At 43.1% G+C, this 27,735-nt stretch overlaps 1 protein-coding gene across 1 annotated transcript in view; it reads left to right on the top strand.

The window, feature by feature from the left end:
* Window positions 1-27,735, top strand: part of si:dkey-49n23.1 (semaphorin-3D) — a 126,544-nt gene that overhangs the window by 13,431 nt on the left and 85,378 nt on the right. The window contains 1 exon segment of the mRNA XM_039796473.1: window positions 27,016-27,275. Within this exon segment, the coding sequence (XP_039652407.1) occupies window positions 27,095-27,275 (181 nt within the window). The 5' untranslated portion in view covers window positions 27,016-27,094.

Here is a 27,735-nt window from a genome sequence, read left to right as displayed (position 1 = left end):
CTGAATTTTCATTTTCTCAAAGGCAGAGCAGGATACCCAGGGCTCGGTTTACACCTATCACCATTTCTAGCCACTGGGGGACCATAGACAGGCTGGGGGTACTCATATTAATGTTAAAAAACCTCATAAAGTGAAATTTTCATGCCATGGGACCTTTAATGAGAACAGCCTGTTTATAGCCACACAGTTACGTTACGAAGCGAGATTAAGTGGGTGTGAATGGGGGACTTTTAGTTTCTGAAAGTTACAGAAAGCAAACATCCGATGAGCAGTCCCGAAGAAGCACAGTGGCGACTTTACGGTCTTACTTTTTAACAATACCTCTTCATAACTTTTCATCTCTTATTGTTTTGGACCACAAAGCCACAGCGGTCCACAGAACGCCGTTTGTGCGTCTGTGTACGTTGGCACGCAGACAGCAGCGCTATCAGACTCTATTGTATTGTTGTGTTTGTCTAGCTTACTAATTAATAGCCTCTTATCAGGACTGAGGCAACAATAAAGTATTTCTGCCAAGTCAAACGCTTCCTCCCCACCCCTTCCGAAAACCCATCTGAACAAACCTGGGAGCTGGCGCCAAGCGAACCCAACACAACATACACACACACACACACACACACACACACACACACACACACACACACACACATCCCTAACCCCCATACTCCAACATATATGATGAATTAGCTTAAAATATCTGTGATATACATTTCCTACCTAATTGTGTTTGCCCTTCAAATTAACAGACCGAACAGAAGAGAGGAGGTCCAGTAAAACAGTGGGCACACAGCTCCGTCTCGTAAAACAAACATTGCAGAGTACACTCGGCACCACGTACATATTTAGACTCCGACATTCATCCGCGGGAGATGGTTTGCTTACTTTACAGCTTCCAAACGCGGCTAAATATTGTAGTCGTGGCCTTGATTCTTCTGCACACACTGTACATCACTGTCTGCTCCCTGCTGCGCTCTGTTTTGTCTACGCAAGTCTGAAAATTACAGGCTGACACGCACACACGCACACACACACACACACACACACACACACAGTATACACCAAGCATAAACACACTGTACATGTCAACACACAAAGCAAAAATGAAAAGCTTTGTTTCTATTCGTATATCCTCGGGGGGCGGGGGAGGGGAGTTTATTTGACTTACTGCAGGACAATGTAGTTGACATAAAGGACTTTATTTTGGAGGCCATTGTTGCTTCTGCCCACTGCTGTAGTTAAATAGGAGGTGTGTGTGTGTGTGTGCTCTTTGTGTGTCTCTGTGTGTGTGCCTCTGTGTCTGTCTGTGTGTGTGTGTCTGTGTGTGTGTCTGTGTGTGTGTGTCTCTGTGTGTGTGTGTCCTGTGTGTGTGTGTCTGTGTGTCTGTCTGTGTGTGTGTCTCTGTGTGTGTCTCTGTGTCTGTCTCTGTATGCGTGTCTCTGTGTCTACTTCTGTGTGTGTGTGTGTCTGTCTCTGTCTGTCTCTCTGTGTGTGTGTCTGTCTCTGTATGTGTCTGTCTTTCTGTATGTGTGTGTGTGTGTGTGTCTGTGTGTGTGTGTCTCTGTGTCTGTCTCTGTGTGTGTGTGTGTCTCTGTGTCTGTCTGTGTTGTGTGTGTGTCTCTGTGTCTGTCTCTGTGTGTGTGTGTGTGTCTCTGTGTCTGTGTGTGTCTGTCTGTCTGTCTGTGTGTCTGTGTGTGTGTGTGTGTGTGTGTGTGTGTGTGTGTGTGTGTGTGTGTGTCCCCAGATGTCATCATGACACTCCCTCTTCTTTACAACTTGAACTTGCCCTTTAAAGAAAGATGCAGAATACTTTCTGTCTCCCAGTGAAACTTTATTTGCTTCCTGCCGCTCAAATCAAAAGACACAATCAGACGGGACTGGTAAGGTTTAATGTCAGGCACTTAAACCACACAAAAGCTGGCGAGTTTGTGGCACTTTTTCCCACTCGAATGTTGGCTTTTTTATTTTTATTACAGCCGTTACAAGAGCGCTTCCATCGGCTGCTGTTTTCTCTCAAACATCGTCCCAGTTTAGAGCTCCGGACTCCAGCTGATTTCAGCTCTATTGTTTCCTCCTGTCGCTCAAGGTGTGTGTGTGTGTGTGTGTGTGTGTGTGTGTGTGTGTGTGTGTGTGTGTGTGTGTGTGTGTGTGTGTGTGTGTGTGTGTGTGTGTGTGTGTGTGTGTGTGTGTGTGTGTGTGGGGCACTTCCCATTTGAACTTTTTGAAATCCTCTTCACTACTAGTTCTAGGAGAGAAAGTGTGTGTGGTTCATCTGTCCTCCTCTGATATGTTATCATGGCAGCAAAGATTCAGACACAAACGCACACACACAGGTCTTGCACGCTGCAAGGCATGCTGGGAAAGTCTCTGCTCTGTCAGCCTCTTTGGCAGTCGACCAACCTGCATGTGAAGGTTATATTCGAATTATTAGACTGATGTACTGGCTTCTATTTGCCAAGTAGCACGGCAGCTAAGAAACCATAATCAGTGGGAAGTCCATCGTTTCTCAGACAGAAACCAGTAAAACCAGCTCCTTTTCTCCGCTGGTGTAGAGTGTTTGAAGCATGGTCCATCAGCAGGCAGCCAAGCTCCAGTTTGTCTGCTTTAATCATGGAGCTGATATATTTTTTTTTAAAATAACTCTGGGCCGTGCCGTCCTCTAACACAATGATGGCCATACTGTATACTGACCACTCACTTCACTTCCCCCAATAGAAAGCCTGATGTGTAAAGATAAGGTAGTTATTTATGCACATTTTTTATATCCACAATGTTATTATATTTGGGATCAAAGCATAAATTATAAGAGCGTCAAGTTCTGCGTAGGAACACCAGACTTTGACCCAGGACAGCGGGGTGGGGGGTCATCGAGTAGAGAAGAAACTAGAAAATATTCCCATTTAACAAGCTGCAGAGAAGTTTGACTTTTTCATTGATAAAAAAAAAGAACCTCAAACCAATTAATCGATTATCAAAATAGTTGCCGATTAATTTTGTAGTCGACAACTAATAGATTAATCTTTGCAGCTCTATAGGTTGGTTGAAAAAGCCATTAGTTTCAGAGAATGGATGTTTAATTTCTGATCCAAAATTGTGTGCCAATCCATCTTGTAGATATAGAGACCTTGCACTTGATAAGACTTGATAAGTGAAAACAAAGACTCTCAAGATGGTATGAACCGGGACACACTTCCCGTCTCTTTAATGGACGTGGACTCATTTGAAAGTGTACGGAATGTTGTGTGGATGGATGAAAAGTTATATTTGCATAATTCATTCATATTTCCCTAAACGGCAAGTATTTATATTAAAGGTACAGTAGGAAAAAGCCTTATAAAACTAACTTTCTGTCATATTTGCCGAAACTGACCCTATGTTCCAGTAGAACTACATGAAGCAGGTCATTTAATAAAAAATCTGTGTTTAACTGCGTGTCAATCTGCTCATGCACACGCATTCATTCTCCCTTGTGGGGGGAGGGGCTTAGGAGACCGTTTTGGGCTTTAGCGGAAAGGGGGGGAGGGACTGAGAAGTTGTTGATGTTCAAATGTTTTGGCTAAGTCCTGGATCTGATTCTGACCCAACCCACCAGTTTTTTCTAAACTTATCTAATGGCGTTTTTCCATCACATGGTACCTGCTCGCCTCGCCTCGACTCTACTCACCTTTTTTGTTTTTCCATTATGATTAAAAAGTCCCTGGTACCCTCCAACAGGTACTTTATTTAGTATCCACTCCGTCGAGGTTCCAAGCGAGCTGAGGCGATACCAAAAGGTGACATGAAAACCTGCAGACCATTGATTCTATATTCTTGAGATTCTATAAGTCCCATAATAACGACCAATTCGACACAATGTTCTAACATTCAGCAATGTTAGTTGCTTACGTTGGAATTTTGGTTTTAATCTGCGCCATGAAATTACCAACTTCTTCTCTGGGGACTATCAACGTTAAACTTCACAACTAGCTCCTGCTCTCCCTCTGACTGATTAGATAGAGATTCAGCCAAAGGCGGGGAGTCTGGCACAACCTCCTCTGATTGGCCAACACTACGTTTCTGTTAAACCTTTCCTTGACGGGGTTACAGGTGAGTAGCATCGGCAACAGACACACAGGATATTAAACTTGTTTCAAGATGTCTCCTGTTTCAACAGCCAATAGAGAAGTCAGCTGGTGGAAGTACAGTACAAAGAGTCGTTTCTATGCAGATGATACACTGTCTTGTCTTATTGGTGTGAACTGGCAGGTTTCAGAACGCTGCAGACATTTTACATTAAGTCCGACTCAGTGGTGAGTAAAACCAAAGCAGAGGGACACACACAGAGCTGTAGCCGAGCCAAAGTAGAACACTATTTAATTCTTTAACTTTATTGGTTATCAGGCAAATAAAACGCCCGTACAGATAATCTGCCAACTGCCAAAAACCGGCCAAGTTAAATGGTCTACCCTGAAAACAGTATCCTGCCTGTGCTTCATTTACTTTTCGGGTTTAGTGGCCAGAGCTGTTGTTTTCCTACATGTCGTTATCTCAGCTTTGTGTAAAGCTGAGCTGTGAACTCTCTCCGATGGGGGGGTTTCTGCTGCTCCGGGACTGAGTGACAGCTGTCGGAAGGACTTTCTTTTAGGCAACTTCTGTCTTTACAAAAACGGAGCGAGAGAGACCGAGGAGGGGAATGAAGACGAGAAAGAAGAAGAGGTGGAGAACTGAGAAAAGTCTTGAAATCTAAGCTTTCACACACATTCACGTCTTTGTCTTTGTGTGAGGACAAGTCGGCTGGTTGGTTGTTTTTTCGCTCGGCTGATCCCAATGTTCCCACCACATCCAGTGAATAGACTACTTTCACTGCTCGCTAAGACGCCTAATGAGGGGGGGGACTACTTTCGGTCTCACTCGCGCTGTGTGTCAATCTAAAGGCTGCTGTGTGTGTGTGGCTGAGTGTGTGTGTGTGTGTGTGTGTTCACATAGCAAATTCAAATTCAAAAACGGTGGCTGTTCGCTATGTAAAGAAAGCTTTGCTTACTCAGGTTTTTCTACCTTTTTTTAGGGATTGTACAGTCCGTCGTACAAGGGCGTAACTTTGGGTTCAACATGGGGGGGGGGGGTTGAAATCTCCACTTTTGAGCAAACTTGAAATTTTAAGCATATCAAACTTCATTTTCTGCATTCTGGTGAATGTTTCTGCAACAATTTGTGCCTTTTCTTATGGCGCAGATGTCTTTAATTATGTAAAGGAAATTATTATTAGATATTTTAAGGGGTTACACTGGCCAGTGTTTATTATTTGGGGGGTTGTAACCCCCACCCCTCCCCCCCTGTAAACAAAACACAAGGGAATTAAGAAAATATCTTCATTAATTTGACAACACGTGCAGCATTTAACAAACAGAGTCGAAAATCAAGCTCTTCCACTTAGCGCTCCCCCTAGAGGCCTGGAGGACTTCCGTTGTGTAATCTGGATGTAGTTGCATTTGTTTTTCGGGGATTGTGCGCTTTTCTTTTTGCATCGTTCTGTTTTTGGAGTGTGTGTGCTTTTTTGTTGTTGCATCGTTTGTGTATTTGCAGCGCATTCGTGTATTTGGTTGTGATGTGTGTATTTGCAGCGTGTTTGCTAAATGCTGTGCATGTGTTGTCAAATTAATAAAGATGTTTTCTTAATTCCCTTGTGTTTTTATCTATTTGCATGTGTTTCATTAAGTTGCGGTGCGTTTACCCCTGTCGGCCACCGTAGGTTTCATATCCAATTATTTTCCAATGAAAGTAGCTAGCAAGTAGTGTGCATGTAAGTCAATGACAATATAATATATCTCGCTTTTCCAGCCCTACTTTTAATCTAGCGCCACCAGCTGTCGACGTTTTCGAGTTTAAAGAAACAGTTATTGCTCATTCAAGCACAAACTACCGCACCTATGTCATATTTGAACCTAAACTCACTCGGCCTGGAGTCTAACAGAACACACCCTTATCTTACAGCAGTCGCCTGTAAATTAAGATCACCTTCCCGTACCTTCGCTGCATACCGGCCTTTAACGCTCCCTTCAGACTGATTGGAATTTCAGGCCGTTATGAGCTTCAGCTGGCGGTGAAGACTTATTGACTGCTCAGACCAACATATGGACTCCTGTGTTATTGCAATATGTCAATTCTGACTCAAGCCGATTATGGCCGTTAAAGCGGCATTCCTCTGCGTGTCGGGATTCAGTCGTAGTGTTCCCTCTGTGCAGCTCCGAGGTGAGAAATCTCACCAGACATTCAGAAATGTTATAACTATAACCTAGGCTCTCGAACGCATCACTGAAAGGTCCGCATCTGACTTTTATTCCAGGTCAGAGGTCAGGAACGATTGGCAATAACAAAATAATATTTTACTTACTTACTTTACTTATAAGCTTAGTTTTTGGGTACCGTGTTTTTCAACGTTTTTTTGCTGACTTTTTAGTTGCTTATTTCAAAGTTTTCTTCACCCTTTTGAGATGTTTCTTTCCACTTTTTCAACATTTTTTGGTTACTGATGCTGTCAGACACTTAGAATATTAATCTGAGCCTGTCAGCGGCAAAATGAGCACTTTTGTGAAGGTAAATACAAGCTGCATAATTGCCCTATTAACTCACATTGTAGCTTGTTTCGCCCCTGCCAACTGCAGCGATCTCGCTAAAAGTGCTCATATTCATCTTTTTGCCTTTTTCCCTTTCCTTTATTGTGTTATATATCTTTTTTGTGCATGTTATGTTTACAAATTTTAAAAGCCCAAAGTCCACCCCAAAGGGACTTACCATCTCCAACAGAAAACACTGTTCACCAACTGCTCCAAACAGCTCTATTGTAGTCCAGCCTTTACTTCAGAGACAGACGTGGGTCACTTTGGAACACACGTTATAACGCTCGCCTAGCTGCTAGCATGGCACGCCCTCATACTCTGCTTCTGACTGGCTAGTAGTCCTTACCTAGCTACTGTCAGGGCACGCCCTCATACTCTGCTTCTGACTGGCTTGTAGTCCTTACCTATCTACTGTCAGGGCACGCCCTAATACTCTGCTTCTGACTGGCTAGTAGTCCTTACCTAGGTACTGTCAGGGCACGCCCTCATACTCTGCTTCTGACTGGCTAGTAGTCCTTACCTAGCTACTGAGCATGTGTGACTCCCAACAAAGATGGAACAGAAGTGAGATGCCTCACTCTGTAGCTAAAACAGAGAGCTCAACACACAGGGTGAAAAGAGGAGCTGCAGCAATGTGCAGTACAACAAATATATTGTGTTTTCTGAAAATTAAATCATCAATGAGCTTAATATTTAATACTGGACCAAGTCACTTAGACACAAAAACATAGGAACATAGGGTCCAGGCTTTAAATTTAACACGGCAACTCAATAGAGTAAAACAGAATCCCTTATTGACCCGGACACCTGAACCTGGCAGACGTCTGTGTGTGTGTGTGTGTGTGTGTGTGTGTGTGTGTGTGTGTGTGTGTGTGTGTGTGTGTGTGTGTGTGTGTGTGTGTGTGTGTGTGTGTGTGTGTGTGTGTGTGTGTGTGTGGGACCTGAACCTGAGGAATTCATCTACAGGTGCAGCGTAAACATGTTCTTTTCTTTTAACGCTTTGTGTTCCTGTCTTTTCTTTTCATTCTTCCTTTTCATCGACACAGGAACACACAGAGCTTTTTCCTGAAAGAAGCCCAGAGGGAAACCGTTGCTTATTGTTAGAGTGAGGGAACAACATCATTAGGCGTGTGTGTGTGTGTGTGTGTGTGTCTCTCTCTCGCTCTCTGTGTGTGTGTGTGTGTGTGTCTCTCTCTCTCTGTGTGTCTCTCTATGTGTGTGTGTGTGTGTGTCTCTCTCTCTCTCTCTCTGTCTCTCTCTGTGTCTCTTTCTTTTTCTCTCTGTGTGTGTGTGTGTGTCTCTCTCTCTCTCTCTCTCTCTCTCTCTCTCTCTCTCCTGTGTGTGTGTGTGTGTGTGTGTGTGTGTGGATTTAATGACTCAAAATGCCGTACGGCTGATGTATGGCCACTGTCTGGTTAGATGTCTCAGCCACTGCCTTTGGGATTTTGGGGAAAGGTGGAGTTTAAAGAGTTGACCAGCGGGAACCTTTGGTTTGTTATTCCCTTAACAGAGTCCAGTGTGTGTGTTTAAAAAAAAAAATCCTCCAGGCAACCTGCTGCTACCTATTCAAAATACTAAATCTCTGCTAAATTGCTGTAACATTACTCAAATACCTGTATTTGTGAATACAAATATCTGAAGTGAAAGTTCTGTCACAAAACTATGTTGTTGCGTATCATTGCACATGTTTTAGTGGGTATATGGAAATCCTGGAGATTTCTTAGTGGGTATACTGTGTATAACATTACATTACATGTCATTTAGCTGACGCATTTATCCGAAGCGACCTACAATTGCTATATATGTCAGAGGTCGCACGCCTCTGGAGCAACTAGGGGTTAAGTGTCTCGCTCAGGGACACATTGGTTGATGTATCGCAGTGGGAATCGAACCCAGGTCTCCCACACCAAAGTCATGTGTCATATCAACTGCACCATCACCACCCGCGTATCACGTAGACTACACCACTGTCCGTGATGTCTAAACCATCCGAGGTAGACGGGCCGCGAGCTGTGAGGACGTGAAACGGTTTCTGCTCCTGTAAAATTTTCTTTTCAAATGTTTTATGGTCACGATTCATCTTGTAGCTGCTGGCTCGGTCCCACTCTTAAATCTCTTTATAGAAGCATTTAATGCAACTGAGATATTGAACAGGGGAAATTATTTCCAGAACCGGTTACCAAAAAGTGAGATGGTCACTGTTGAGCTTGATTGCAAAAGCTTCGACACAAATGCAGAAGTGCTACACATGTGGAGGAGGAGAGTTCTTTTAGCATTTGTGTTGTAGCTTTAGCATTTGTGTTGTAGCTTTAGTATTTGTGTTGTAGCTTTAGTATTTGTGTTGTAGCTTTAGCATTTGTGTTGTAGCTTTTGTATTTGTGTTGTAGCTTTAGCATTTGTGTTGTAGCTTTAGCATTTGTGTTGTAGCTTTAGCATTTGTGTTGTAGCTTTAGTATTTGTGTTGTAGCTTTAGTATTTGTGTTGTAGCTTTAGCATTTGTGTTGTAGCTTTAGTATTTGTGTTGTATATTTAGTATTTGTGTTGTAGCTTTTGTATTTGTGTTGTAGCTTTAGTATTTGTAGCTTTAGTATTTGTAGATTTAGTATTTGTGTTGTAACTTTAGTATTTGTAGCTTTAGGTTTTGTGTTGTAGCTTTAGTATTTGTAGATTTAGTATTTGTTTTGAACCGTCTCAGCCAACCTCTTTCACCTAATACATCTGTTGACTGGAGGATATACTGTAGTTTTAAAGGCTGAAGATTTTCTATATCTAGAATTATATATCACTCTCTGTTCGCCTCGACTTCCTCAAATATCGTGTCGAGCAAACTGAAGTCTATATCTGCAGGATAAATAACAGGCTGCAGGTGTGTAATTTAAGAAAAAAGTCTTTTTTTCTCTCACAATGTGGCTGAAGACTTCGTAAGAATATGTGACTAACTAAAAGGATATGGGTGAGTTGTGTAAGAATCAAGGGGGCCCGTTTCCTATTCTTCTCTTTCCGTACGCCGCCATCTGGAAGTGAATGACATCAGCCTTTTTTCCTCTTCCCAGAAACCCCCAGAGAGAGAGAGAGACTATGAGCAGATAGAGGCTGAAGCAGTGATCGGAGAGGGGAGGTAGTTTCCTCTTCCCAGAAGTCCTTGCACAGCGCAGCTCAGTTCCCACAACGTAGTTTGTTTGTCTTGACTCTCAGCTCTCGTCCGTCGCCGTCGCTCTGGGAAAACGAGACCTGCACTTGTCTCAGGCGGCGGCTATCACTCGACCGCAAAGTCTTTTCATCTGAAAATGAAAACCGGGGCGCTGTTTTCTCTTCATCCAAACGTTTTCTCTCCATGTGAGGGGATTTCATGAACCCTGGAATGATGAATCAAGAAGAACAGCGTTTTTGTGGCTCACTGGACTGTAACATAGCGAAAGGTTGATGTTGGGTCAAGAGTAGTCCATATATCCACGACGTTCCACTTCCGGGACCGCTCCGCCGGATTTCACTCATTTAGGCCGGATGTCTGTCACCTTCCTCTTTCTTTGTGTTGGCGTTCTAACCTCTGGTGGATTTATGAGGACTATGGTTAACTGCTCCTCAGATCTCTACAGGGTAAATCCAGACAGCTAGCTAGACTATCTGTCCAATCAGAGTTTTCTGTTGCACGACTAAAACTGTTCCACCAAAACAAGTTCCTTCCCGAGGCTATTTTGCAGCGGAAACCTCAGCTTTTCCCGGTGCTTAGCTCTTAGCAATTTACACATCCAGGAACATCGTGCAGGATTATCTGATTCCAGAAATATTCCAAGGGCGTAACTTTGGGTTCAACATTGTGTGTGTTGGGGGGGGGGTATCCAACTATCTAGGGACATCCCGGGACATGTACTGTAAGCATGTATTAAGAAAACTCGAAAAAAAAACTTAAAAAAGAGACAAAATTGTAGAAGAAAAAAAAAAACCTCAACCACTTCAAAAGGCCCCAAATATCAGAAATGGTGCAAAAAAAACATTGAAAAAATTTTCAACAAAAATTTAAAAAAAGCAACAAAAACCTTTTAGAAAAAAGAATTGAAAATGTGTCAAAAATGTCCAAAAAGGCAACAACAACTTCTGAAAAAAGCCCAGAATGGATGGAAATTAGGCCTATGAAATATTAATTTTTTTTTTACAATCCATTCTTTTGCTCAACACGTTTTTGCCTTGTGAGTGTCCGTAAAGTCTGGCAACAAAAGCCATCCTCCACTGAGGAAATCCAACCAGTGGCGTGAAAGAACAAATATTTCCCCCCTGCAACGCCAGAGAGAGACTTTTGAGATTTACTGTCCCTTAATGCTTCGCTTTTATCCTTTCCATCCACCTGAGTGCTTGCACATGTTGTCAGTGGACCAAGAATGTGTGTATTCCTCCTCCTGAGAAAGTAGACCTCCATGTGTTACTGCTATGAAATGTTTTACGTCACAAATACGGAGCACAATCTGGCAAATTACTTCTGGAATGCATCACTGTTGTGCAAGTTCACATATTTATACACACACACACACACACACACACACACACACACAGATACAGAAACACACACACAGACACACACGCTCACACACAGACACAGACACACATGCTCACACACACACAGACACACAGATAGACATAGGCACACACACGCTCACACACACTCACACACACACACACACACACACACACACACAGACAGACAGACACATACACACAGACACACAGACACACAGAAAGACACACACATATGCACAGACACACACACACACACACAAACAAACAAACACACAGACACACACACATGCTCAGACACACACGCACACTCAGACACACACACAGACACACACACACACACACACACACACACACACTGAAACGTAAATATAAAGTTAGTACAAGTTCTCGGCTACACCCAAAGAAGAAGAAGAATCGTTACCCATGTATCGTCACAGAATGGAAACGGGAGAAAAGCGTATCGTCCGTATAAAGGAGGTTGGAACATATGGAGGCAGAGAGAAGACGAGTGTGGTCAGGTGGAGTAGTTAAAGGAGGGGGAGGAAGTTCATTACATTAGAGACACATGAAAGGGAGAGCGAGAGAGAGAGATTAAGATTAAAGAAAGCCCGGAGATAACTGGATTTAACGTTAAAGTGATCAGTTGACAGGAGGGATTAGCGCGGAGGGAGGGATGGATGGAGGGATGGATGGAGGGATGGAGAGACGGAGGGAGGGGAGTTATTAAATCATGTTGAGGATTAGAGGGATGGAGAGAGCTGGAGGGAGAGGAGTTATTAAATCATGGAGAGGATTAGAGGGGCAGAGATAAGTTGTAAAGCTGTCGCCTCCTCTGGCCGACGGACACTGGGAAATGTCATAGTATCAGAGACAGGGGGGGGCAGAGAGAGGGGGGAGAAAGGAGTAGAGAGAGAAGGGGGAAAAAGGAGAGAGAGAAGGGGGGAGAAAGGAGGAGAGAGAGAAGGGGGGAGAAAGGAGGAGAGAGAGAAGGGGGGAGAAAGGAGTAGAGAGAGAAGGGGGGGAGAAAGGAGTAGGGAGAAGAGAGAGGGGGGAGAAAGGAGTAGAGAGAGAATAGGGAGGGGGGGAAGAAGAGTGAGGGGGGGGCAGAAAGGAGAGAGAGAGAGAGAGGGGGCAGAAAGGAGGAGAGAGAGAAGAGAAAGGGGAGAAAGGACCAGAGAGAGGGGGAGAAAGAAGAGTGAGGGGGGGCAGAAAGGAGGAGAGAGAGAGAGAGAGAAGAGAGAGGGGGCAGAAAGGAATAGAGAGAGAAGAGAGAGGGGGAGAAAGCAGTAGAGAAAGAAGAGATAAGGGGAGAAAGGAGTAGAGAGAGAAGGGAGAGGGGGAGAAAGAAGAGTGAGGGGGGGCAGAAAGGAGGAGCGAGAGAAGAGAGAGGGAGAAAGAAGAGAGGGGGTGGGGGGCAAGGAGAGAGAGAAGAGAGGGGGGGGAGAAAGGAGGAGAGAGAGAGAGAAGGGGGCAGAAAGGAGGAGAGAGAGAGAAGGGGGCAGAAAGGAGGAGAGAGAGAAGAGAGGGGGAGAAAGGAGGAGAGAGAGAGGAAGGAGGAGAGAGAGAAGAGAGAGGGGGGAGAAACTGAGTCCCCCTCTGCTGATGAATCCTCCGGGCAGTTAGGATGAGATTGCTCAGCGTCCCTCGAGCGGCCCGACACGTTCTCACCTCGTCCTCCTGTAAACACAGTAAAACTCCCCCCCCCCCGGGAGACGCTCACCGCAGGTCTCCGGGGGAGACCGAGGTCAGAGAAAGCATTTGAAGTATTCCCAGGCTCTGACATTACAAGGCAGGTCAGAAGTGTGTACAGTGGTGTCATAACGGGAGCAGACGGAGCGCCGGGCGGTTCCACGCCAGAGGCTGTTGTCGCATATTTCTCTGTCTGAGTGACTGATGGGAACAACAGGCTTTGAAATTGTTCCGGTATTAAGCGGCCAAACACGCTGCAATTTAACCTTAAAGGGCAATTTTGCACCGTCAGTTTACTAAAAGTGCTGTTTGTTGCCGCTGACAGGCTCCGATTATTATTCTAAGTGTCTGACAACATCATGGAAAGGATCTTTACAGAGATAGACCTTTTGTTAAAGAGTAAGATCATTTTTAACATGAAAGAGCCCCGAAATCAACATCACCAAACTCCACCAGACTCCATGTTAATAATCAGGATTTTTAGCATCGTTAAACACACTTCATTCAAAGTGGACAGAAACTAAATAAAACTATCAAAAGCCGTCTTGGTTCATCTTTCCACTGTTCCAACAATCACCACTCTGGTTTGGTTGAAATAAACCCTTAATTCACCCATTTACATGTGGAGATATGCTGGCTCTATACACGCTAAAAGTCCTGATTATTTACATGGAGTCTGGTGGAAATATGCTGGCTCTATACACGCTAAAAGTCCTGATTATTTACATGGAGTCTGGTGGAAATATGCTGGCTCTATACACGCTAAAAGTCCTGATTATTTACATGGAGTCTGGTGGAGATATGCTGGCTCTATACACGCTAAAAGTCCTGATTATTTACATGGAGTCTGGTGGAAATATGCTGGCTCTATACACGCTAAAAGTCCTGATTATTTACATGGAGTCTGGTGGAAATATGCTGGCTCTATACACGCTAAAAGTCCTGATTATTTACATGGAGTCTGGTGGAAATATGCTGGCTCTATACACGCTAAAAGTCCTGATTATTTACATGTAGTCTGGTGGAAATATGCTGGCTCTATACATGCTAAAAGTCCTGATTATTTACATGGAGTCTGGTGGAAATATGCTGGCTCTATACACGCTAAAAGTCCTGATTATTTACATGTAGTCTGGTGGAAATATGATGGCTCTATATGCAGTAAAAGTCCTGATTATTTACATGGAGTCTGGTAGAAATATGCTGGCTCTATACACGCTAAAAGTCCTGATTATTTACATGGAGTCTGGTGGAGATATGCTGGCTCTATACACGCTAAAAGTCCTGATTATTTACATGGAGTCTGGTGGAAATATGCTGGCTCTATACACGCTAAAAGTCCTGATTATTTACATGGAGTCTGGTGGAAATATGCTGGCTCTATACACGCTAAAAGTCCTGATTATTTACATGGAGTCTGGTGGAAATATGCTGGCTCTATACATGCTAAAAGTCCTGATTATTTACATGGAGTCTGGTGGAAATATGCTGGCTCTATACACGCTAAAAGTCCTGATTATTTACATGGAGTCTGGTGGAGATATGCTAGCTCTATACACGCTAACAGTCCTGATTATTTACATGGAGTCTGGTGGAAATATGCTGGCTCTATACACGCTAAAAGTCCTGATTATTTAGATGGAGTCTGGTGGAAATATGCTGGCTCTATACACGCTAAAAGTCCTGATTATTTACATGGAGTCTGGTGGAAATTTGCTGGCTCTATACACGCTAAAAGTCCTGATTATTTACATGGAGTCTGGTAGAAATATGCTGGCTCTATACACGCTAAAAGTCCTGATTATTTACATGGAGTCTGGTGGAGATATGCTGGCTCTATACATGCTAAAAGTCCTGATTATTTACATGGAGTCTGGTAGAAATATGCTGGCTCTATATGCACTAAAAGTCCTGATTATTTACATGGAGTCTGGTAGAAATATGCTGGCTCTATATGCACTAAAAGTCCTGATTATTTACATGGAGTCTGGTGGAGATATGCTGGCTCTATACATGCTAAAAGTCCTGATTATTTACATGGAGTCTGGTGGAAATATGCTGGCTCTATATGCACTAAAAGTCCTGATTATTTACATGGAGTCTGGTAGAAATATGCTGGCTCTATACATGCTATAAGTCCTGATTATTTACATGGAGTCTGGTGGAGATATGCTGGCTCTATACATGCTAAAAGTCCTGATTATTTACATGGAGTCTGGTGGAAATATGCTGGCTCTATATGTGCTAAAAGTCCTGATTATTTACATGGAGTCTGGTGGAAATATGATGGCTCTATATGCGCTAAAAGTACTGATTATTTACATGGAGTCTGGTGGGTTTGATGATGGTGATTTCAGGGCTGCTTTATGTTAAACAGAAAGGATCTTACTCTAAAAAAAAAAAAAAAAAGGTTCTATCTCTGTAGGGATCCTTTCCATAATTTTGTAGAATTTTTGTAGAATAATAATCTGAGTCTGTCAGTGGCAAAAACAGAACTTTTAGTGGACGCAAACTGACGGTGCGCAATTGCTCTATATGATTATATTGCGGCCCGGTGCCTGGGAAAATAGGGTCCAGGTTGAAACATACCAAAATGACCCTTTACATTCTTACAAAGATTCCACATGAAAAAAATATTTTTCATGAAAATGTTTTCTTTTCTTTGGAGGATTCAAATGTTAGAGCCCACAATATTTTCCATATTTAGGAAGTCCATTTTATCCGACTCTTTATCCACTCATTTAAACAATCTCTTCGCTCCACTAAACATAGGAAAAGTTGCTACATTTGTACGTGTAAAATGATGACTGGAAACCTGGATGTGGCGCAGCTTGTTGTGTTGACTCATTGTTTAGCCCAAACCCCCCCATGGTGCAACAGGAAGACGAAATAAAGATGGGACCAGCTGATAACCATGGGAACGGTTTTCCTCAACAATGTCATCCCCCCTCTTCTCCTCAGCGAGCATGTGTGTACAACTTTCAACTATCAGTCATTTATTTATAACCAGCAGGTATCCAAAGTGCTTTAATACACCAAGAATAAAAACACATAAAAGCAGGAGGAAGAGAGAAGAAAATGTCACAGCGCTACTATTTATTAAAAGCCATTTTATCCCTTGGGGCCCTATTTTAACGATCTAAGCGCACAGCGTGAAGCGCCTGGCGCAGGTGTGTTTAGGGCGTGTCCAAATCCACTTTTGCTAGTTTGATGGCGGTAAAAAAGGCGCCGGGCGCCTGGTTCTAAAGGGTTGTACTTAGGGTCTTCATTAATCAGAGGTGTGTTTTGGGCGTAACATGCAATCAACCAATCAGAGATCATCTCCCATTCCCTTTAAAGGCCAGGCGCGTTTGGACCTTGGAGCATTGCTGTTATGATGGAGGATTTGCACCCTAATATTTGTGTGTGCTGCTGTGCGTCCCAATGTGTGTGTAACAAGCATAGTGTGCACGCGCTGTGCACGAGCCTAGGAGCATTTTACTAATTCGCTGTTAAAGGGGAACTATGCAGTTTTTTTTTCTTAACTGAACCGCTTCGGAGTCATTGGAATGGTTATATGACCCTTTTCGGGTTAAATGTCGCCGGCCTCAGCGTCAGGAAGTATGGCGTGATATCATGTCTCGCGATGTAACGAATTGCTTCACGGCACTGCACACATACGCCCATCCGGGAACCGGCTAACAAGGTAGCGATTGAGTTTTTCACACTATCGTTATGGCTGAACCGGCAAAAAAGAAGCAGAAAGTTAGGAAAGCATTGTCGGAGGAACAGAGGAAGAGGAAACGGCAGACTGAACGAGAGAGGAGTCAGACACCAGTAAACATAGGAGCTGCCAAATATCTATTCTGAACCTGTAGGGGGAGCTCTATAGAGAAACCTGTAGGGGAGCTCTATAGAGAAACCTGTAGGGGGAGCTCTATAGAGAAACCTGTAGGGGAGCTCTATAGAGAAACCTGTAGGGGGAGCTCTATAGAGAAACCTGTAGGGGGCTCTTTAAAGAGAAACCTGTAGGGGGAGCTCTATAGAGAAACCTGTGGGGGAGCTCTATAGAGAAACCCTGTAGGGGAGCTCTATAGAGAAACCTGTAGGGGAGCTCTATAGGAGAAACCTGTAGGGGAGCTCATAGAGAAACCTGTAGGGGGCCTATATAGAGAAACCTGTAGGGGGAGCTCTATAGAGAAACCTGTAGGGGAGCTCTATAGAGAAATAGAAACCTGTAGGGGGAGCTCTATAGAGAAACCTGTAGGGGAGCTCTATAGAGAAACCTGTAGGGGGAGCTCTATAGAGAAACCTGTCGGGGGAGCTCTATAGAGAAACCTGTAGGGGGGGCTCTATAGAGAAACCTGTCGGGAGCTCTATAGAGAAACCTGTAGGGGGAGCTCTATAGAGAAACCTGTCGGGGGAGCTCTATAGAGAAACCTGACCGCAAAAAGCATAGCGCCCCTTTAAAATAACAATGAAATGCTGCGTTATTGACTTTAGACCAGGTTTTTGTTGGTCAATGGCGCCTCAAGCTAGCAACACGCCCAGAATGCACCTGAACGCACCTCCCTGTAAGACCAGCACGCCCATGGGCGCACAGATGGGCGCATGGTGCATTTGCTATTCAAACGATGTGGCCGCTGGACGGTCTTAAAATAGCAAAGACACTTGCGTCGGGCTTTGCGCCGCTCTGCGCCGGGTGCAAGATAGGGCCCTCTGAGGTCTAAGTGCATTTTCACATATCTTCTTAAATTTACCTTTTTAAGGTATTTGCATGTAACTGATCCCCGTGTGTTTCATATCCTAACAACTCAAACTTACAAAGGCCTGAATTACATTCTACACAGGTCCCATAGTCTGCTTATTTGCAGGGTCATAAAAATTGGCGACATATCAGTGATGTGACTCAATCCACACTAAGTAGAGGCTGAGGCGTTTTACTGCTCTTCTCTTTAACAAACACTTGAACAATTTCTGTCTTTCCTGTGCGGCAGACGGCAGCGGTAGTCTGTCAGTTTGGACTCCCAATAGTTCCGATAGATTCGGGGGGTGACTCAAAGGTGTCAACACATTCGTTCTGTAACAAAAGGTTTGAGTACCTCACAAAGGACCGGACTCTGATTCACCCACGAGACGCCAACATCCTCCAAAGTCATGTTTTATTTCGTGGGTAGATGACATAGTTTCAAACTGTCAGTAGTGGAAAGTAACTAAGTACATTTACTCAAGCACTGCACTGGAGTAATGTCCAAATGTTGAGATACTTGTACTTTTACTTGAGTCTTTTCTTTTCATGCCACTTTCTACTTCTAAATATTGTACTTTTTACTCCACTACATTCATCTGTTACAGCTTTAGTTACTAGTTACTTTAGTTACTCCACTACATTCATCTGTTCCAGCTTTAGTTACTAGTTACTTTAGTTACTCCACTACATTCATCTGTTCCAGCTTTAGTTACTAGTTACTTTAGTTACTCCACTACATTCATCTGTTCCAGCTTTAGTTACTAGTTACTTTAGTTACCCGCTACATTCATCTGTTCTGGCTTTAGTTACTAGTTACTTTAGTTACTCCGCTACATTCATCTGTTCCAGCTTTAGTTACTAGTTACTTTAGTTACTCCCCTACATTCATCTGTTACAGCTTTAGTTACTAGTTACTTTAGTTACTCCACTACATTCATCTGTTCCAGCTTTAGTTACTAGTTACTTTAGTTACTCCGCTACATTCATCTGTTCCAGCTTTAGTTACTAGTTACTTTAGTTACTCCACTACATTCATCTGTTACAGCTTTAGTTACTAGTTACTTTAGTTACTCCACTACATTCATCTGTTACAGCTTTAGTTACTAGTTACTTTGCACATTAAGATTCCTGCACACAGAACACATGCAATTTATAAAATCTGAAAATCTGACCACTACAGCACCTCACAACAGCTGTTGCTGTGCGTTAGTTTTCTACATTATACATTTTAGACATTAGACATTACATGTTATACCGTCGGAGAACCCTTAGGTGGACATTTTATTGCAGAAATATTACATATTTCACATGTTAGAGGTAGTAATGTACAATAACAGAGAATAAACTAACCACCGTCCTCTGTGACCTGCAGATGACCTGAAGAAAACTCCCAAAAAACGCCTTAAACACACGTAAACAAACCATTTTTATGTCGTCATCCGGGTGCCACATGTACCACATTTTGTGTGTGTGTGTGTGTGGGTGGGGGGGGGGGGTGTGTGTGTGTCAAACCAACAGACAGAGGAAATAAACTATTAGTTTCCTTCAGGAATTTATTTAAAAACTCTTGTCAACACCCAAGTTTCCTTCGGACAAAACACACACACACACACACACACACACACACACACACACACACACACACACACACACACACACACACACACACACACACACACACACACACACACTTTGATGAGCAGAGGAAGAGACAGTTTGTCCCTCGTCTGTCTCCGAGGTGACGGCTCTGAGGAGGTCGTTTCCTCGAGTCAAGTGATGAACAAACTGAACAACGATGATGTGAAACATACGATGTTGTCAAACTCACAGTACACCGCAGGAAAACTGTCTGCAGTTGTATTTCACATGCAAATGCTCCCAGAAGTTGTTTCATCAAGCAGCAATTACGACTTATATTAATGTTTACGATTTTTTTCCTTTATTTACTCCCTCCTCTTCTCTTTCTGTCTCTCTGTTTGTGTAACTCGTAAATAAATCCTTTAATTTAGTCTTCCTTGTAATATACAAAACAAACTTGTGTAATATACACAATAGAAACAAGTTCTCAGAGGATGCGTCATAGAGAAAAATGCGGTTAAACTCCCAAAACAAGACTAGAGTAATAAAGAGCCAACAGAAGATAATCTGTCATCACAAGGAATTACAAGGGAATGCTTTTAATTTGAAAGGGTTTTTCCCTGGGGTGGATAAAAGGTAAAGTATGTTCAAGTTTGTCATTACGTTATGAGTCATCCACAGCTGTTTGGAAGTCTGTTAGCAGCATTAAGACTTTAAAACTCATCATCATTTTCCAGAAACAGAATATTTTAAAGTTCATATTCATACAAAGCTGGGTTGTGTGGCTCCCAAAACACAGGGCTTTCAAGCCGGGGAGCAGAGTTCATGTCGGGGAGGGTGAACGCAATATTTTTTTTCCAGGAAACGCGCGTTTGTTCCTCAGGGATCAAACCACACTATTCGTTTTGTCGGCTAAACTCAACTATAACGGCCGTGAAAACCCAGCTTTGAGATACACCAAAGGAATGCAGAATGTCTACTGAAAACAACCACAAAGAGACACAAAACTATCCAAAAAGATATGCACTATCTTAACTACTAGTTTTGGTGCCTAAACTTAAAGGTGCACTACGAGTTACTGCATGGTTTCAGCACAATTTCATTTTGCGTAGGCATCTCTCCTTGATCCGCTAGCTGCCCGCCCCCTGAACACACTGTGAAAAAGCCCGGTCTCGGGAGACTACACAGGGGTCGTAAACGTCAAACAAACACTAGGGGCACAGGCTGTGCACCAAAATACAAACATACCAGCTATCCAGAAGCTACTCTCAGATACAACTCACTCTACTCAATCAACTCTGCTCACTGTCCCCCCCCCCCACCATTATGTGCATGCGCACTAACCCTCAACCCCTCCCCCAACCATCTGGTCGGTGATTGGCTGGAACGTGGTTTGTTGTATTTTGGTGCACAGCCTGTGCCCCTAGTGTTTGTTTGACGTTTACGACCCCTGTGTTGTCTCCCGAGACCGGGCTCTTTCAGAGTGTGTTCAGGGGGCAGGCAGCTAGCAGATCAAGGACAGATGCCTATGATTTGAGACAAAAATGAAATTGCGCTGAAACCATGGAGGAGGGTCACTTTTTGCCGGCTAAACTCAACTGTAACGTCTGCCGAAACCAAGCTTTAAGTGACACCAAAGGGATGCAGAATGACTAAAGAAAACAACCATAAAGAGACACAAAACTACCCAAAAAGATATGCATAATCTTAACTACTCATTTTGATGCCCAAACTCGTCTCCACGGGAGGGTACCTTTTTGCCAGCTAAACTTTAAGAGACACAAAAATATCACAAAGAGATCCAAAATGAGATAAAAGGGATAAAAAACGCACACAAAGCTATCCACAAAAAGATGCAAAATCTTAACTAGTTATTTTGGTGACTAAGCTGAACTGTCGCCGCCGCCTGAGGGTCACTTTTTGTCGGCTTAACTCAACGGTAACAGCCTCTGAAACAGCCGTCCCTCACGGCTTGTTGTCACGGCCCGGCTCACAGTCACCTTTCCACGGCTAAATGTAAGGGTAAAGACGCTTAAACTGAACTGTCATGTAACCGGCCGGCCGTCACCTAATTTTTGGAAATTTTGGCATATGTTTTTCAGGAGAATGTGTTGTTTTTAGTGGAGAAGAAATAAGACACTGAGGCAGAGGCTGGGTTGGAAAAGAAAATACTTGCTTATTGATGCAATGCGGAGATCTTGTCATACTGTACTTCAAACACCAAGCATATAACTTGTCTGAGTTTGTTATGAACTCGGATATCCTCCACATTTCTGTACCCACAGCCTCAGGAGTTATGCTAAAAAGTGGAGCAGCAGCCAAGTTAAATCTCTGACTGTCTTTCCTCTGTCAGCGGGCGTCTTTCCAATATGTTGAGCTCTTTAAAACCTGCTGACAAGATGCAAGCCAGCCAGCCTCCATGATAGATCAGGATGAATTATCCTATGAAAACACGATCAGTTTCTCCTGGAACTAGTCTTGCAGGCTCTGCAAATGGCCCTGCAACCTGAAATAATTTCATGGTTAGTCTATAGTTACAGCGGAGGGAAGTAGCGTTGCACTTCAGAGACTTTTTTCAACACTACTGAGTGTTGTGTTGTTCTCACGGATGGATTACTGACCGGGACAACAGATTGACGCAAAAGAACCTGGAAGACACAAAATACACACAAAACGACCACAAAAAGACTACAAAAGGAAACAAAGTGACTGCAGATCGACTCAAAACAACCTCAAAGACACAAAATAAACACAAAACAACCTCAAAGAGAAGCAAAGAGACTACAAAGGGAAACAAAGTGACTATAGATAGATGCAAAACAACCTCAAAGACAGAAAATACACACAAAATGACCGCAAAGAGACTACAAAGGGAAACAAAGTGACTATAGATAGATGCAAAACAACCTCAAAGACAGAAAATACACACAAAATGACCACAAAGAGACGCAAAGAGACTACAAAGGGAAACAGTGACTGCAGATAGATGCAAAACCAACACCACAAGACACAAAATGACAACAGAAATGCAAAGACGCAAAACAACCACAGAGTCTCACAAAGCTAGTGCCCCTCTAATATTAAGCCTCGACTCCCCTCTGCCCCCCCCCCAACTGTGGCAAATATTTTCATTAATTTTAACCCCACCTTAATCTCCAAAGGAGGGATATTATTCATGTGTAGTAATAAAAATGTAGGTTAACACTGAATGAGTATTCTTGTGTATGTGTATCGTTAGTCTTTTGTAGAACCAAATGGAGGATTGGTGGCCCGTTGTCTCATAATCCGTCTGTGGTTGTACAGTTTTTGGTCTTCTTTCTGCTTAAAGGTCCCATGGCATGAAAATTTCACTTTATGAGGTTTTTAACATGAATATGTGTTCCCCAGCCTGCCTATGGTCCCCCAGTGGCTAGAAATGGTGATAAGTGTAAACCGAGCCCTGGGTATCCTGCTCTGCCTTTGAGAAAATGAAAGCTCAGATGGACCAATCAGGAATCTTCTCCTTATGAGGTCATAAGGAGAAAGGTTACCTCCCCTTTCTCTGCTTTACCCACCCAGAGAATTTGGCCCACCCATGAGAGAGAGACATCATGGCTTTCAAACAAGCAAAGTGGCAGTTGGTCAAAGCCACACCCCACCCTCTACCTTTTGCCAGCTAAACTTTAAGAGACACAAAAATATCACAAAGAGATCCAAAATGAGATAAAAGGGATAAAAAACGGCACACAAAGCTATCCACAAAAAGATGCAAAATCTTAACTAGTTATTTTGGTGACTAAGCTGAACTGTCGCCGCCGCCTGAGGGTCACTTTTTGTCGGCTTAACTCAACGGTAACAGCCTCTGAAACAGCCGTCCCGTCACGGCTTGTTGTCACGGCCCGGCTCACAGTCACCTTTCCACGGCTAAATGTAAGGGTAAAGACGCTAAACTGAACTGTCATGTAACCGGCCGGCCGTCGCCTAATTTTTGGAAATTTTGTGCATATGTTTTTCAGGAGAATGTGTTGTTTTTAGTGGAGAAGAAATAAGACACTGAGGCAGAGGCTGGGTTGGAAAAGAAAATACTTGCTTATTGATGCAATGCGGAGATCTTGTCATACTGTACTTCAAACACCAAGCATATAACTTGTCTGAGTTTGTTATGAACTCGGATATCCTCCACATTTCTGTACCCACAGCCTCAGGAGTTATGCTAAAAAGTGGAGCAGCAGCCAAGTTAAATCTCTGACTGTCTTTCCTCTGTCAGCGGGCGTCTTTCCAATATGTTGAGCTCTTTAAAACCTGCTGACAAGATGCAAGCCAGCCAGCCTCCATGATAGATCAGGATGAATTATCCTATGAAAACACGATCAGTTTCTCCTGGAACTAGTCTTGCAGGCTCTGCAAATGGCCCTGCCACCTGAAATAATTTCATGGTTAGTCTATAGTTACAGCGGAGGGAAGTAGCGTTGCACTTCAGAGACTTTTTTCAACACTACTGAGTGTTGTGTTGTTCTCACGGATGGATTACTGACCGGGACACTCTGGACATGACTGGACACCATTTGACCAGAGCATCTGTTTGAGGCGACTGTTAACAATTCCTGTTGGAAAGTAAATCAAACTACTCTTCAAACTACAAGAGATGAGACACAATGTACCCACAAAGAAACACAAAACGACCACAAAGACAAAGAAAAGTACAACAAAGAGATGCAAAACAACTACAAAGGGAAGCAAAATAGACGCAAAACACCCTCAAAGAGACGGAAAACAACCACAAAGGCACACGAAACGACCAAAAAGAGATGACATCACAGAGATGCTAAACGTCCACAAAAAGACGCAAAAGAAAACTACAAATGGAAGTTACTACAGATGGATGCAATACAACTACAAAACAATCACAGAGAAGGGCAAAACAACTACAAAGGGAGGCAAAATGACAACAGATTGACGCAAAAGAACCTGGAAGACACAAAATACACACAAAACGACCACAAAAAGACTACAAAAGGAAACAAAGTGACTGCAGATCGACTCAAAACAACCTCAAAGACACAAAATAAACACAAAACAACCTCAAAGAGAAGCAAAGAGACTACAAAGGGAAACAAAGTGACTATAGATAGATGCAAAACAACCTCAAAGACAGAAAATACACACAAAATGACCGCAAAGAGACTACAAAGGGAAACAAAGTGACTATAGATAGATGCAAAACAACCTCAAAGACAGAAAATACACACAAAATGACCACAAAGAGACGCAAAGAGACTACAAAGGGAAACAGTGACTGCAGATAGATGCAAAACCAACACCACAAGACACAAAATGACAACAGAAATGCAAAGACGCAAAACAACCACAGAGTCTCACAAAGCTAGTGCCCCTCTAATATTAAGCCTCGACTCCCCTCTGCCCCCCCCTCCCCCCCCAACTGTGGCAAATATTTTCATTAATTTTTAACCCCACCTTAATCTCCAAAGGAGGGATATTATTCATGTGTAGTAATAAAAAATGTAGGTTAACACTGAATGAGTATTCTTGTGTATGTGTATCGTTAGTCTTTTGTAGAACCAAATGGAGGATTGGTGGCCCGTTGTCTCATAATCCGTCTGTGGTTGTACAGTTTTGTGTCTTCTTTCTGCTTAAAGGTCCCATGGCATGAAAATTTCACTTTATGAGGTTTTTTAACATGAATATGTGTTCCCCCAGCCTGCCTATGGTCCCCCAGTGGCTAGAAATGGTGATAAGTGTAAACCGAGCCCTGGGTATCCTGCTCTGCCTTTGAGAAAATGAAAGCTCAGATGGACCAATCAGGAATCTTCTCCTTATGAGGTCATAAGGAGAAAGGTTACCTCCCCTTTCTCTGCTTTACCCACCCAGAGAATTTGGCCCACCCATGAGAGAGAGACATCATGGCTTTCAAACAAGCAAAGTGGCAGTTGGTCAAAGCCACACCCCCACCCTCCACCTTGCCCCCCTCTCCTCCTCAATAGCTACAGACAAAGAAATGGCACATCCTAAGGAAAGCTCATTGTGGGACTGGCTCTAGTGGCTGTAATTCTGCACCAAGGCTGAATTTCGGGAAAGAGACTTCAGATACAGTATTAGGGGACCACTAAGGTCTATATAAAAGAGACTTCAGATACAGTATTAGGGGACCACTAAGGTCTATATAAAAGAGACTTCAGATACAGTATTAGGGGACCACTAAGGTCTATATAAAAGAGACTTCAGATACAGTATTAGGGGACCACTAAGGTCTATATAAAAGAGACTTCAGATACAGTATTAGGGGACCACTAAGGTCTATATAAAAGAGACTTCAGATACAGTATTAGGGGACCACTAAGGTCTATATAAAAGAGACTTCAGATACAGTATTAGGGGACCACTAAGGTCTATATAAAAGAGACTTCAGATACAGTATTAGGGGACCACTAAGGTCTACATAAAAGAGACTTCAGATACAGTATTAGGTGACCACTAAGGCCTACATAAAAGAGACTTCAGATACAGTATTAGGGGACCACTAAGGTCTATATAAAAGAGACTTCAGATACAGTATTAGGGGACCATTAAGGTCTATATAAAAGAGACTTCAGATAAAGTATTTGGGGACCACTAAGGTCTATATAAAAGCATCCAAAAAGCAGCATGTCATGGGACTTTTTTAAGAGCACTTAAAAGTTCAGCAGTCAAGTTAGCCAACAAGTTAACTGTCATTCCTCTCTCAGCAGGTACTTTCTCCTCACATTTCTCAAACTAAACACTCAGAATCAGCCAGCCCCTACGACAGTAAACGGTACAAAATGATGAATTGACCTGTTCCCCTCGTGAACTACGTTCCCACATTACCACACCCAGTTCTAGCTGCACATATAGTTCCTGTCTACGAGGGATTTATTCAGGTGCTCGCTAGCCTGCTAATGACACATCCAACGTTCAGATGGAATAAATCCAAAAAAACAAACTATGTTCTTTGGTTCGTTTGCTCTGCTAATGTGCATTGATTCGATTAGACTCGATGTTGGGATTGTTTCTCTCCCGAAACATATCGGCCCCAGTTGGAGTTTGAAATGTAATTATCTTTGAGTATCAGATTCATCATTGTTTTGGAAAATAAGTGCTTTAATGTTTATTCAGCAGTCTGACTCCACATAACCAGATAAAGTTTATCTGGTATCATCTAATGTTTTTCATGATACACACTCTTGTGATGTAAATGTTCAGGTTGTGTTGAATCTGTCACATTGTTTATGGTCTAACCGGAGCTCTGGGCTCTCTCTTTCGCTATCCGACTCTTTCACTGGAAAACGTCCACAAAGAGACGCAAAATGACTACAGATAGTTGCGAAACCCCCTCAAAGAGACGGAAAACTACCACAAAGACACAAAACTACCACAAAGAGACACAAAACTACCACAAAACGACTTCAAAGGGATGCAAAGGGATGCAAAACGCGCTCAAAGAGACAAAAACGATCACAAATAGATGCAAAACGACTCCAAAGGGAAGCTAAAAGTCTACAGATGGATGCCAAACGCCCTCAATGAGACCAAAAACAACCACAAAGACACACAAAATGTCACATGTTATGTTTTTTTATGATAGAAGCCATACTGTAGTTTCACTCTCGTGACCGTAATGTTCTTGTAAATGTTCAGGTTGTGTTGCAGCACGCTCTCTGAGAATCTGTCACATTGTTTATGGTCTAACCGGAGCTCTGGGCTCTCTCTTTCTCTGTCCGTCTCCTTTACTTACACACTCTGTCTCTGCGTATGTGCATGGGTGTGCTCCTTTTTAGCGATGTTTTATAAATGGGACCTCTGGATGTTGTGGTAGAGCGGCCAAAAGAACTCCTGTTCAGTGTTTTATAACACATTTAATGAGACTCTCTTTCCCTCTCTCTGTATTTTCTCCTCCAGTCAGCTGCAGACTGTGATGCGACCGGTTGGTTCGGATTACTTCCATCTTTCTCTGTAAGTTGGTGAAGATCAATCAGAGATGACAGCGGTTGTTCTGCAGGCAGCATCAGGAGGAGGAGGAGGAGGAGGGCTGAAGTCTCCTCACATGCTCTTTCTGTGTGTCGTCCCGCTGCTGTGGCTGCAGCCGGCAGACTCCAGCGCCCATCCAGATGCCAAAGCCTGGAGGCAAACAGGGCCACGGCTGCAGCTCTCCCACTCAGGTAGGAAACGCATCCAGAGACAAGAACAAACTGTTCTAAACAAGTCCAGGAGTGACATGGCAGCATGGTATGCCCAAAACACACCTATCAATTAATTTAGACACTAAGTACAACCCTTTTGCTATTAATCGCGAGTTAACTAGGACACTCATGTGCAATTAAATATTCGGTAACACTTTACTTGAAGGTATCGACATAATCGTGACATGACACTGTCATAACTATGACATGACACTGTCATGTCATAGTTATGACAGTGTCATGTCATAGCTATGACATGACACTGTCATGAACGTGTCATAAACGTTATAAACAAGTCATGAATATTTTAGGACTTCTGTCATTAAGTGTCAGTCGGTTTTTGTCAAGACAAGTTGACATTGTTTGGGTTGTCTTGATTATGACAACTTAACATTAATCAAAGTGACATTACCAGAAGTTGTCTTGGTCATGACAAGTT

This window comes from Perca fluviatilis, chromosome 4 (genome assembly GCF_010015445.1).
Source record: "Perca fluviatilis chromosome 4, GENO_Pfluv_1.0, whole genome shotgun sequence".
Lineage (NCBI taxonomy): Eukaryota > Metazoa > Chordata > Actinopteri > Perciformes > Percidae > Perca > Perca fluviatilis.
The sequence above is the reverse complement of the archived record's forward strand: the minus strand, read 5'-3'. Positions and strand labels throughout refer to the sequence as shown.